At 41.7% G+C, this 10,139-nt stretch overlaps 1 protein-coding gene across 2 annotated transcripts; it reads right to left on the bottom strand.

Annotated features, from left to right (window-relative positions):
• Positions 1–918: 918 nt before the first annotated feature.
• On the bottom strand, positions 919–7,340 carry LOC109872493 (APC membrane recruitment protein 1-like). Of its 2 annotated transcripts, none has more exons than XM_020463750.2 (2): positions 7,184–7,340; positions 919–6,434 (listed from the first exon to the last, which is right to left on the bottom strand). In XM_020463750.2, the coding sequence occupies exon 2, from the start codon at positions 6,322–6,324 to the stop codon at positions 3,583–3,585; it is 2,742 nt and encodes a 913-aa protein (XP_020319339.1). In that variant the 5' UTR covers positions 6,325–6,434; positions 7,184–7,340; the 3' UTR covers positions 919–3,582. The 2 variants fall into 2 exon arrangements, with proteins under 2 accessions (XP_020319339.1, XP_020319341.1); XM_020463752.2 differs by having other exon boundaries at positions 919–6,333.
• Between the last annotated feature and the right edge of the window lie 2,799 nt (positions 7,341–10,139).

Raw genomic sequence — 10,139 nt, 5'->3', positions numbered from 1 at the left:
TAACACATTTGGAATCATGTAGTAACCAAAAAAAGTTCAACAGATCAAAATATTAACACTTTTTTTGGTTACACATGATTCCATATGTGTTATTTTGTAGTTTTGATGTCTTCACTATTATTCTACAATGCAGAAAATAGTAAAAATAAAGAAAAACCATTGAATAAGTAGGTGTCCAAACTTTTGACTGTTGCTGTATATCTGTTCTCAGCAGATGGATTGGTTGTGAATACAAATTCAACCTCACTTTTTTGAATACTTGCAGAGGTACTACAGAATACAAATCTATTGAACAAATAATTACTTTCCCATCAAATTCTGTCAACCCCCCCAAAAAGAAAGACAGCTAACAAATGCCCTAACCACAAAAAATACAATGGTTAACTGATGCATGATGAAATACATACTAAAATGTAGCCTAAAACACATACAGTATATTGTAATAGTTAATAGATTACCATTTGTCTGTACAAAAATGTAAGACATTATCAATGCTGTTCTCTATACATTTGGTATCTCACAAGGTTAATTGACCTGCGATCCAAATCTGCATGTCGAGGCGGCATCTTATAATTACATAGAAATTACAATATAATACCATCCTAAGAGTTTACAAGCACTGTCCTAGACTGTAGTCAACAACTTTCTGTAAAGAAAGTCATAAAAAAAGACTTTAAAGGCTAGATACAACTTTAGTCAGTGACATTTTATTTTTAAACTCTGCATCGGTGGGAAGGGCTCTTAAGGAAGCCTTTCACAGTAAAGTCTACACAAGAGGTATTCTGTGCATGTGACACATTTAATTTGATTTTAAATGGACCACGTAGTTTACAGTAATTACCAATTCACAGTACCTACCAATATGTGTAATACGTGTTGTGTGTGGCCTAACTCTGGGCTGTACAAATGCAAGGCATACTCAGGCCTGAACATTTTAATGAAAGACTGCATGGGAGAGCCTCTATTATGACTGTTCACAAGACAACACAGTATGATAGAACAGCAACACAAATAAGGATTATACAACAGAGTGAAATACTTGCAGTAACAGACAATCATTCTATTTTCAGTTATGCAAACATACTAGATGGTGTCTTTGGTGGTACATAACATGTATACCACATTTCAATACTAAGTGTAGAAGAGGTTTCATTACATTTCTGGGAATTTGCTTAGGAAAGTATTCAGACCCCTTGACTTTTTCCACATGTTGTTCCGTTACAGCCTTATTCTACAATTGATTAAATTCAATGTTTTACTCAATCTACAAACAATACCCTATAATGACAAAACGATTTTAAATACCTTATTTACATAAGTAATCAGGCCTTCTGCTATGAGACTAAATAAAGCTCAGGTGCATCCTGTTCCATTGATCATCCTTGAGATGTTTCTACAACTTGATTGTAGTCCACCTTTGCTAAATTCAATTGATTGTACGTGATTTTGAAATTCACACCCGTCTATATTAAAAGGTCCCGGTTGACAGTGCATGTCAGAGCAAAAACCAGGTCGAAGGAATTGTCTGTAGAGCTCCAAGACAGGATTGTGTCGGGGCACAGATCTGGGGAAAGGTACCCAAAAAATTTCTGCAGTATTGAAGGTCCCCAAGAACACAGTGGCATTCATTATTCTTAAATGGAAGATGTTTGGAACCACCAAAACTCTTCCTAGAACTGGCCTCCCGGCAAAACTGAGCAATAGGGGGAGAAGGGCCTTGATCATGGAGGTGACCAAGAATCCGATGGTCACTCTGACAGAGCTCCTCTTTGGAGATGGGAAAACCTTCCAGAAGGACAACAATCTCTGCAGCACTCCACCAATCAGGCCTTTATGGTAGAGTGGCCAGACAGAAACCACTCCTCAGTAAAAGGCACATGACAGCCCACTTGGAGTTTGCCAAAAAGCACCTAAAGACTGTCAGACCATGAGAAACAAGATTCTCTGGTCTGATGAAACTAAGATGGAACTCTTTGGCGTGAATGCCAAGCGTCACGTCTGGAGGAAACCGGACACCATCCCAACGGTGAAGCATGGTGGTGGCAGCATCATGCTGTGGGGATGTCTTCAGGAACAGGGACTGGGAGACTAGTCAGGATGGAGGAAAAGATAAACGGAGCAAAGTACAGAGATTCTTTATGAAAATCTGATCCAGAATTCTCAGGACCTCAGGCTGGGGCGAACATACACCTTCCAAAAGGACAACGACTAAGCACACAGCCAAAACACCACATGATTGGCTTTGGGACAAGTCTGAATGTCCTTGAGTGGCCCAGCCATAGCCTGGACTTGAACCCGATCAAACATCCCTGAAGACACATGAAAAGAGCTGTGCAGCAACGCTCCCCATCCAACCTGACAAAGCTTGATACAGGTGTGCCAAGCTTGTAGCATCATACCCAAGACTAGAGGCTATAATCGCTGCCAAAGGTGCTTCAACGAAGTACTGAGTAAAGGGTATAAATGTGATATTTCCATTTTTTCCCCATAAATTTGCAAAAATGTCAACAAAAAAAAAGGTTTTGCTTTGTCATTATGGGGTATTGTGTGTAGATTGATAAAGGGAAAAAAACTATTCAATCAATTTTAGAATAAGGCTGTAGCGTATTAAAATGTGGAAAAAGTCAAGGGGTCTGAATACTTTCCGAAGGCACTGTGTGATTGTTACATTCAACAGGGTGTACCATATCCAGTTTTTCTTCCTTTAAAGGTGAAGTCTGCCTGCTGCTCATAGTCCACTGGCCTTACAGGCAGGGCTTTAAAGTGCACATTTGCGACTAAATATTTTGCTGTGCGACCTCAACCTGGAGTTTTAATTTGGGAGCACCAGTGCAACAAAATAAATAACTTCATTTTATTTGTATAATTTTTGTAATAAGGCTTCTCGTTTCCCCGAGTCCAGATTCGTTACCGTCATGCTTGCACCATTAATACAGCAATAACTGCTTGATTCTAGCCCAAACAGCTCAAAAGAGCTAACCCATATTATCAGTGCAACGTTTGTTGTTGTTTTTTGTCACAGGTTGGGAGGCCGCATTTTACATTCATAAACCATGTCGCGGGACGTTCTAAAACTACTTGCGGACTGCATTTGTTTTACACCTTGTTCAGTCATGTTTGATACATCATTAGCTAGCTAACAACCTGAAAACAGTATATCCAAACATTTGGGGGCACAGAAAGGAAAAGGGATAGCTTCTTCAGGAGAACCATGATCATAACAATGAACGAATGACGTCTTGCATGTCATCACAAACTTGATGCTCTTAAAGAGACGGTGTACAAATTTAAATGTTAGTGAATTTACATTACGTAGAGACCTAATATTCCATAAATGACTTAATTTTAATGAGGTATTTATGTCAACATTTTTGCTTTTTATAATAAAAAAAGTGTTTACAGGGTTTCATATTCGTTTCTAGGGCACAACATGTGCTTTAGAAGTAGCTAGGCTATACTGTATCTTAACCAATTTTAAAAATCACATTTCTGGCGTTCCTACATTTTTAAAGTTAGTTTAGAGCCCTGCTTACAGAACTGCCAGACTCACAACCAAGGTTGAGGCATGTTATGATGTTGATTTTAAGGATGAGAGCTAACGGTCGATGTGTAAAAAAGGGCCTCACCACCACCATCTGATGCCTTAACTGATCTCCCATAGGGGGCATGGGGCCGACAGGATTCTGATTGCAAAGGAAGATGAGATGGCCTATGTAACGGTCCTGTAATATGAGAGATATAATTACAGGATACTCTGTCAGTCATTTTGCTAGCTGAGATCTGTTGAGATTTACCGTTTGGGACTCGACTGACAGGCTGACTGAATGATATCATTCGTCTGTTTTGAGTTTGATAGAGACTGTACGTCTGCTCTGTTCTTTTCCCATCTGTTCGTGGGTGCGTTACAGTCCCCTCAGTCTCTGGCTGCCATGACGGAAACATGATCTGTCTATTATCCCGGTTTTCTGAAGTGGAAATGTATCCATTATTTTTGCGGTGAAGCAAGGACACTCTCTTCGAGTCCCTTTCTGTTCTAGGGCAAGATGCTAGTGCTGCCCCACTCCCTAAATACATGTCAGTCATCTCTAACTCCAAGCTCTCTGTGTCCAGGGATCTACTCCTCCTATTTAAAGCCAAAGGACTCAGCAGAGGAGCCAGTGGACTCGACCGATTGACTTGTGTAAGGCTAAGGTGACGTGGCAGGCTGGCGATTCCCCAAGTATTACTGAGACTCTGTTCAAGGAGGTCAAACATACGTAAGTCACATTCAGCAAACGCATCCTTTTGCAGGTAGCTTTCTTCAAACACTTCATAAGGCGACGTGATGTATTCCTCCTCCATTACCATATCCATCTGCTGGTCATATTCCCCCTCGTTATCTATGTCCACGACATCAAATGTGACAATGGCTGGGAGGGCTTGCATGTTTTGGGCAAAGGGAGAGTTTGACTCAGAGCCTCCCATGCTTTCAGTTGAATTACTATAAACATGTGATTGTTTTGTGAAGTCCACTAGGGCTTGGGAGAAGCAAACTGTCTGGTCATCCTCCAAGTCATTCTTTGTTTTAGATAGATCATGATTTCCTCTTAACCGTGGGGACTGTGGCTTGTTTTGCTCAGAGTCAATTTCTTGTGATTGACATGTTGAGGTAAAGGTGCCAAAAACGGCATCTGACAATTTAGGGTTGCCAAGCATTTTCTCCCTATTCCCAGTTAGCCTGTCCTCTTCAATTAGACCCGTTTCAGGAGCGAACACAGCATTTACATCTTCACCACCACACTGAGCTGACATGTCTAAAAACTCAAGTGGATCAGAGACGGGCAGCTTAGCTTTTTCAAAAGGTGGACTGATAAGACTGTCATCAGGCTCAAAAAGCTCATACAGTGCATCGCCACTATAACTGTCCCTTGGTAGTCTATCAGTCCTGATCCTGTCAACTTTGTCACGTCCGTCTTCATCTTGTCCTGGGGTGGTAGAGTCATAGTAACCCTCATCGCTGTTAGGAACTGACACTTGATTTTCACTCTGTGGGGTCATGACATCCGAAGATGTAAGGGTGGTCTCTGTAACTCCAAGAGCACCATTGCTGTTGCTGCTGATGTCCATGGTATAGGAGCTAGATGGCTCTTCAGGTGTCATCCTAGGACTTTCACTGTGCTCTAGAAAGTCTTCTTCGTGGCTGTGGGTATAGCAAGCGTCCTCTGCAACCTCATTTTCCCAGAGGTCGTGGAGATAATCCCTGTCCACCTTAACAGGGGTGGCCATTTCTTCTCCTCCACCCTGGTACGTAACATAACAGGAACTCCGTTTGCCTGCATTTCGACTCCTTTCCGCTGAGACTGTGCCCTGAGAATCTGCAATACTGTCGTCGTCTTGATCAGCTATTATGTCACCACAGCCAGTGAGTGAGTCAAAACTCTTTAGAGAGGCCACATCACCAAACATCAAGCTCATCGGAGATGAGCCAGCAGGCAGCTGGACGTTCACAGTAGACTCTAGGTTAGTCTTCAGGAAAGAATCTGGTTCTGTGTTTATATGGAGTGTCTCTACCATATCCTCACCTTTCTTCAGTTCCCCTATCAGAGAATCCAGACTCCCTTGTTTCACCAGGTCTTTCTCAGACACTATGACATCAACATGAATATATTCAGGAGCAATTGTCAAACAATCGTCAACGTTTGCCAAAACAGGCACATTGGATTCAGACAAACTGCCCAGGCACTCCATGTCATTTTGGTCAATGATAGTCTGGGCAATAGGCACCTCTTTGTAGCAGACATGAGAATTCGCAACCATTTCATTTTTTTCAAAATCACAATTTCTATTCTTTCTACGACGCCTGATGCTGTTAAAAAGTTCTCGCAAACCCTTTTTCTGCCGGGGAAGAGAGAATGACTTCTGATCACCAGTAGGGTGACCAAATTCCCTACAAGCCTTTCCAGCAGTATCTTTCTGGCTGTGGTACTCAAAATATCCTGCTGGGACATATCCAATTCCCAGACTGTCCTCCCAGTCTGCCTTGCTAAGTCCATCATGAGTTTTACTCTTGCTTACTCCCTTCTTAGAGGACCACTTGTTTAGATTTTTGTTCCTTCCCCCAAAGAAGTTTGGTAAAACACAGATGCTTTTGCGTCCTCCAAAGAATCTTAAGGCAGTCCTCCTCAGTTTCCCTGATGGCTGATGCTCAAGGGGTACAGCATCAGAAATGTCAGATGGAGGCTTCACCTCAGTCTGTGAATCCTGGTCACCCATGGCCGTCTGCTCACAGCCAGCAGACAAATGCTTTGTATCACTTGCTGGCTCATTTCCGTCACAGTGCTCCATGGCAACAATCTACAGGAAGGTGAAGTGAACAGATATGAGCATGATGGTATCACCATCAGGTGCAAAGACTGCTGGCAATCAATCTTCCAAAACCATTTGCTTCCATTTTTCTGAAATGTAGGACAAAGGATTAGGCATAGAAGGATTAGATTCTGTGATATACAGGGATGGGCCTACATTATTCACTTTGGGCTTATTTATGGTGGTTTTCTTTACATCAGATGAAATAACACAAGTATAGGTAATTATCTATCTACCTGGCAAAGCGTTCAGAACAAGTGTTATCCTATCTGCATAGAAAGTGTAAAGCTGACCATTGATATACGTGCAACAGGAACAGCGAAATAAACAGACAGCAGGACATATCCTAAATTGTTTTCGCTTGAGATAGCTTTCAATGAATCGCCTGTTTTTGATGCAACATCATTATGTAGACTAATTGTTTATGCAATACACTACACGAGAAAACAGAGATGCGTGACGTTTACCAAGAAGTCGTTAGGTTGGGACCACAAAGCAATGTGTCGTTAGTAGTGGAAGCTAACTAACGTTACCTTGTGCCTGGCCCGCAAATCTAAAAGGATGTAGCACTATCGGCTGCCTAAGCTAGCTACCAGCAAGTTATCGACCAAGCTAGCAATATTTAGAAAACGGAGTTGGTTGTGTTAACCTAGTTTGCTTGCTAGCTAGCTTCTTCAATTAAATAACATTTTACACCCTTAGCTCGCCAGCAACAACGGCAATGCATGGCTGGAAAATACATGTTGACTAGCCTAGGAGACAAGCATTAAATTGAAGGGAAAAATTGCTATATTTCCAATAAGGGTTTATGGGGTGGGGGATATATAAATGAACCGACCTTGTTGGGCTTCTACACGCCAGAATTACAAAGAATAAATCCGAATCACTTTATTCAGTCGTGCAACACAAACAGTCTTGAGCCTCTTGTTAATGTACGCATTGAATTCTGGTAGTTGTCGTGAGAGCGGGGTGTGTCCTGGGGTCCAAAGAGGATCTAGAGTATATATTGAGCGGCTTTGCCTCTTCCTCTCTGATTGATCTTTTACCGGTAGTTCTAGATTGCTAAAGACCATTTATACCCCCCCAATTCATTCAAAGAGGATGCTCAATCTAGAATCATTTTGCCAACAAAACATTTAGTAAATAGTTTCCTGACTGACAATGTCTTTCCTTTGACATTGTCAGACTACATGGCTAATATAGCTCAATTGAATTGTTAGTACTGGAATATGTCATGCTCCATATACAGTGGGGCAAAAAAGTATTTAGTCAGCCACCAATTGTGCAAGTTCTCCCACTTAAAAAGATGAGAGAGGCCTGTAATTTTCCTCATAGGTACACTTCAACTATGACAGACAAAATGAGAAAGAAAAATCCAGAAAATCACATTGTAGGATTTTTTATGAATGTATTTGCAAATTATGGTGGAAAATGAGTATTAGGTCAATAACAAAAGTTTATCTCAATACTTTGTTATATACCCTTTGTTGGCAATGACAGAGGTCAAACGTTTTATGTAAGTCTTCACAAGGTTTTCACACAATGTTGCTGGTATTTTGGCCCATTCCTCCATGCAGATCTCCTCTAGAGCAGTGATGTTTTGGGGCTGTTGCTGGGCAACACGGACTTTCAACTCCCTCCAAAGATTTTCTATGGGGTTGAGATCTGGAGACTGGCTAGGCCACTCCAGGACCTTGAAATGCGTCTTACGAAGCCACTCCTTCGTTGCCCGGGTGGTGTGTTTGGGATCATTGTCATGCTGAAAGACCCAGCCACGTTACATCTTCAATGCCCTTGCTGATGGAAGGAGGGTTTCAATCAAAATCTCATGATACATGGCCCCATTCCTTATTTCCTTTACACGGATCAGTCGTCCCAGTCCCTTTGCAAAAAAACAGCCCCAAAGCATGATGTTTCCACCCCCATGCTTCACAGTAGGTATGGTGTTCTTTGGATGCAACTCAGCATTCTTTGTCCTCCAAACACGACGAGGTGAGTTTTTACCAAAAAGTTATATTTTGGTTTCATCTGACCATATGATATTCTCCCAATCTTCTTCTGGATCATCCAAATGCTCTCTAGCAAACTTCAGACGGGCCTGGACATGTACTGGCTTAAGCAGGAGGACACGTCTGGCACTGCAGGATTTGAGTCCCTGGCGGCGTAGTGTGTTACTGATGGTAGGCTTTGTTACTTTGGTCCCAGCTCTCTGCAGGTCATTCACTAGGTCCCCCCGTGTGGTTCTGGGATTTTTGCTCACCGTTCTTGTGATCATTTTGACCCCACGGGGTGAAATCTTGCGTGGAGCCCCAGATCGAGGGAGATTATCAGTGGTCTTGTATGTTTTCCATTTCCTAATAATTGCTCCCACAGTTGATTTCTTCAAACCAAGCTGCTTACCTATTGCAGTTTCAGTCTTCCCAGCCTGGTGCAGGTCTACAATATTGTTTCTATTGTCCTTTGACAGCTCTTTGGTCTTGGCCATAGTGGAGTTTGGAGTGTGACTGTTTGAGGTTGTGGACAGGTGTCTTTTATACTGATAACAAGTCCAAACAGGTGCCATTAATACAGGTAACGAGTGGAGGACAGAGGAGCCTCTTAAAGAAGAAGTTACAGGTCTGTGAGAGCCAGAAATCTTGCTTGTTTCTAGGTGACCAAATACTTATTTTCCACCATAATTTGCAAATAAATTAACTAAAAATACTACAATGTGATTTTCTGGATTTTTTTCTCTCTAATTTTGTCTGTCATAGTTGAAGTATACCTATGATGAAAATTACAGGCCTCTCATCTTTTTAAGTGGGAGAACTTGCACAATTGGTGGCTGACTAAATACTTTTTTGCCCCACTGTAGCTTCAGTTACACCCTCAGTCAATAATATATGCATACATACATACACTGAGTGCACAAAACATTAGAAACACCTGCTTTTTCCATTACAGACTGACCAGGTGAACACTATGATCCCTTCTTCTTCTGTGGGTTTTATGGCAGACTACAAACCAAAAACATGTATTGCTGCCACCAACTGGACAGGTTGAAATCAAAACAAGGTAAAAAAGAAAACCGATACGTGATATGGAAACTAACTTAATCCAACCAAATAAAATGTACATTGACAAAACAAAACTCCCATTTCATCCTTATTTCAATTCCCCATATCTCCCTTCTCAGGTTCTAGAGTACGGCTTGTGTCAATATTCCATGTAACTCCTTTGCCGAGAAATCTTTCAGCCCCAGGAACTGCTCTAGCTCTTCCACAATGATTTCTATCTTCCTGGACCTTCTCTCCACCTTGGCAGGGCCATTTATCACCATAGCCATAAAGACCACAAAGTTCACCTTCTTAACCTTTAAAAAGTCAGGATCCTTCTGGTGAAAGTCAACCCCTGCAGCCAGCAGTGAAGGCTTATACACCACCATGGACTCTTCAAGTGCACCATTCACACCCTCAAAACCTTTTAACAGCAGCTGCATATGATATGCTCTGGACAGCCCTGACTTTGGCCACGTCATTCTATTTCACCCTTGTGGGGCACTTGAAAGATGTGGCTTCATGGTTCCCACCACAATTGCAAAGTCACATTTTCATCACTTTTATAACACATATGATCTTTTCCACAACTTGGACATCTCGGCTTCTCCCTTCTGCAAACACTCGACACATGACCAAAAGCTTTAAAATAATCACACTGCATTGGTCTTGGGATAAATGCTTGAACTCTGTAGTTAATATACCCTAACTGTACTTGAGTAGGGAGAAACTCCATATCAAAAAACAAAAGAACAGATA

The sequence above is a fragment of the Oncorhynchus kisutch genome, linkage group LG28 (genome assembly GCF_002021735.2).
Source record: "Oncorhynchus kisutch isolate 150728-3 linkage group LG28, Okis_V2, whole genome shotgun sequence".
Classification (NCBI taxonomy): Eukaryota; Metazoa; Chordata; class Actinopteri; order Salmoniformes; family Salmonidae; genus Oncorhynchus; species Oncorhynchus kisutch.
The sequence above is the reverse complement of the archived record's forward strand: the minus strand, read 5'-3'. Positions and strand labels throughout refer to the sequence as shown.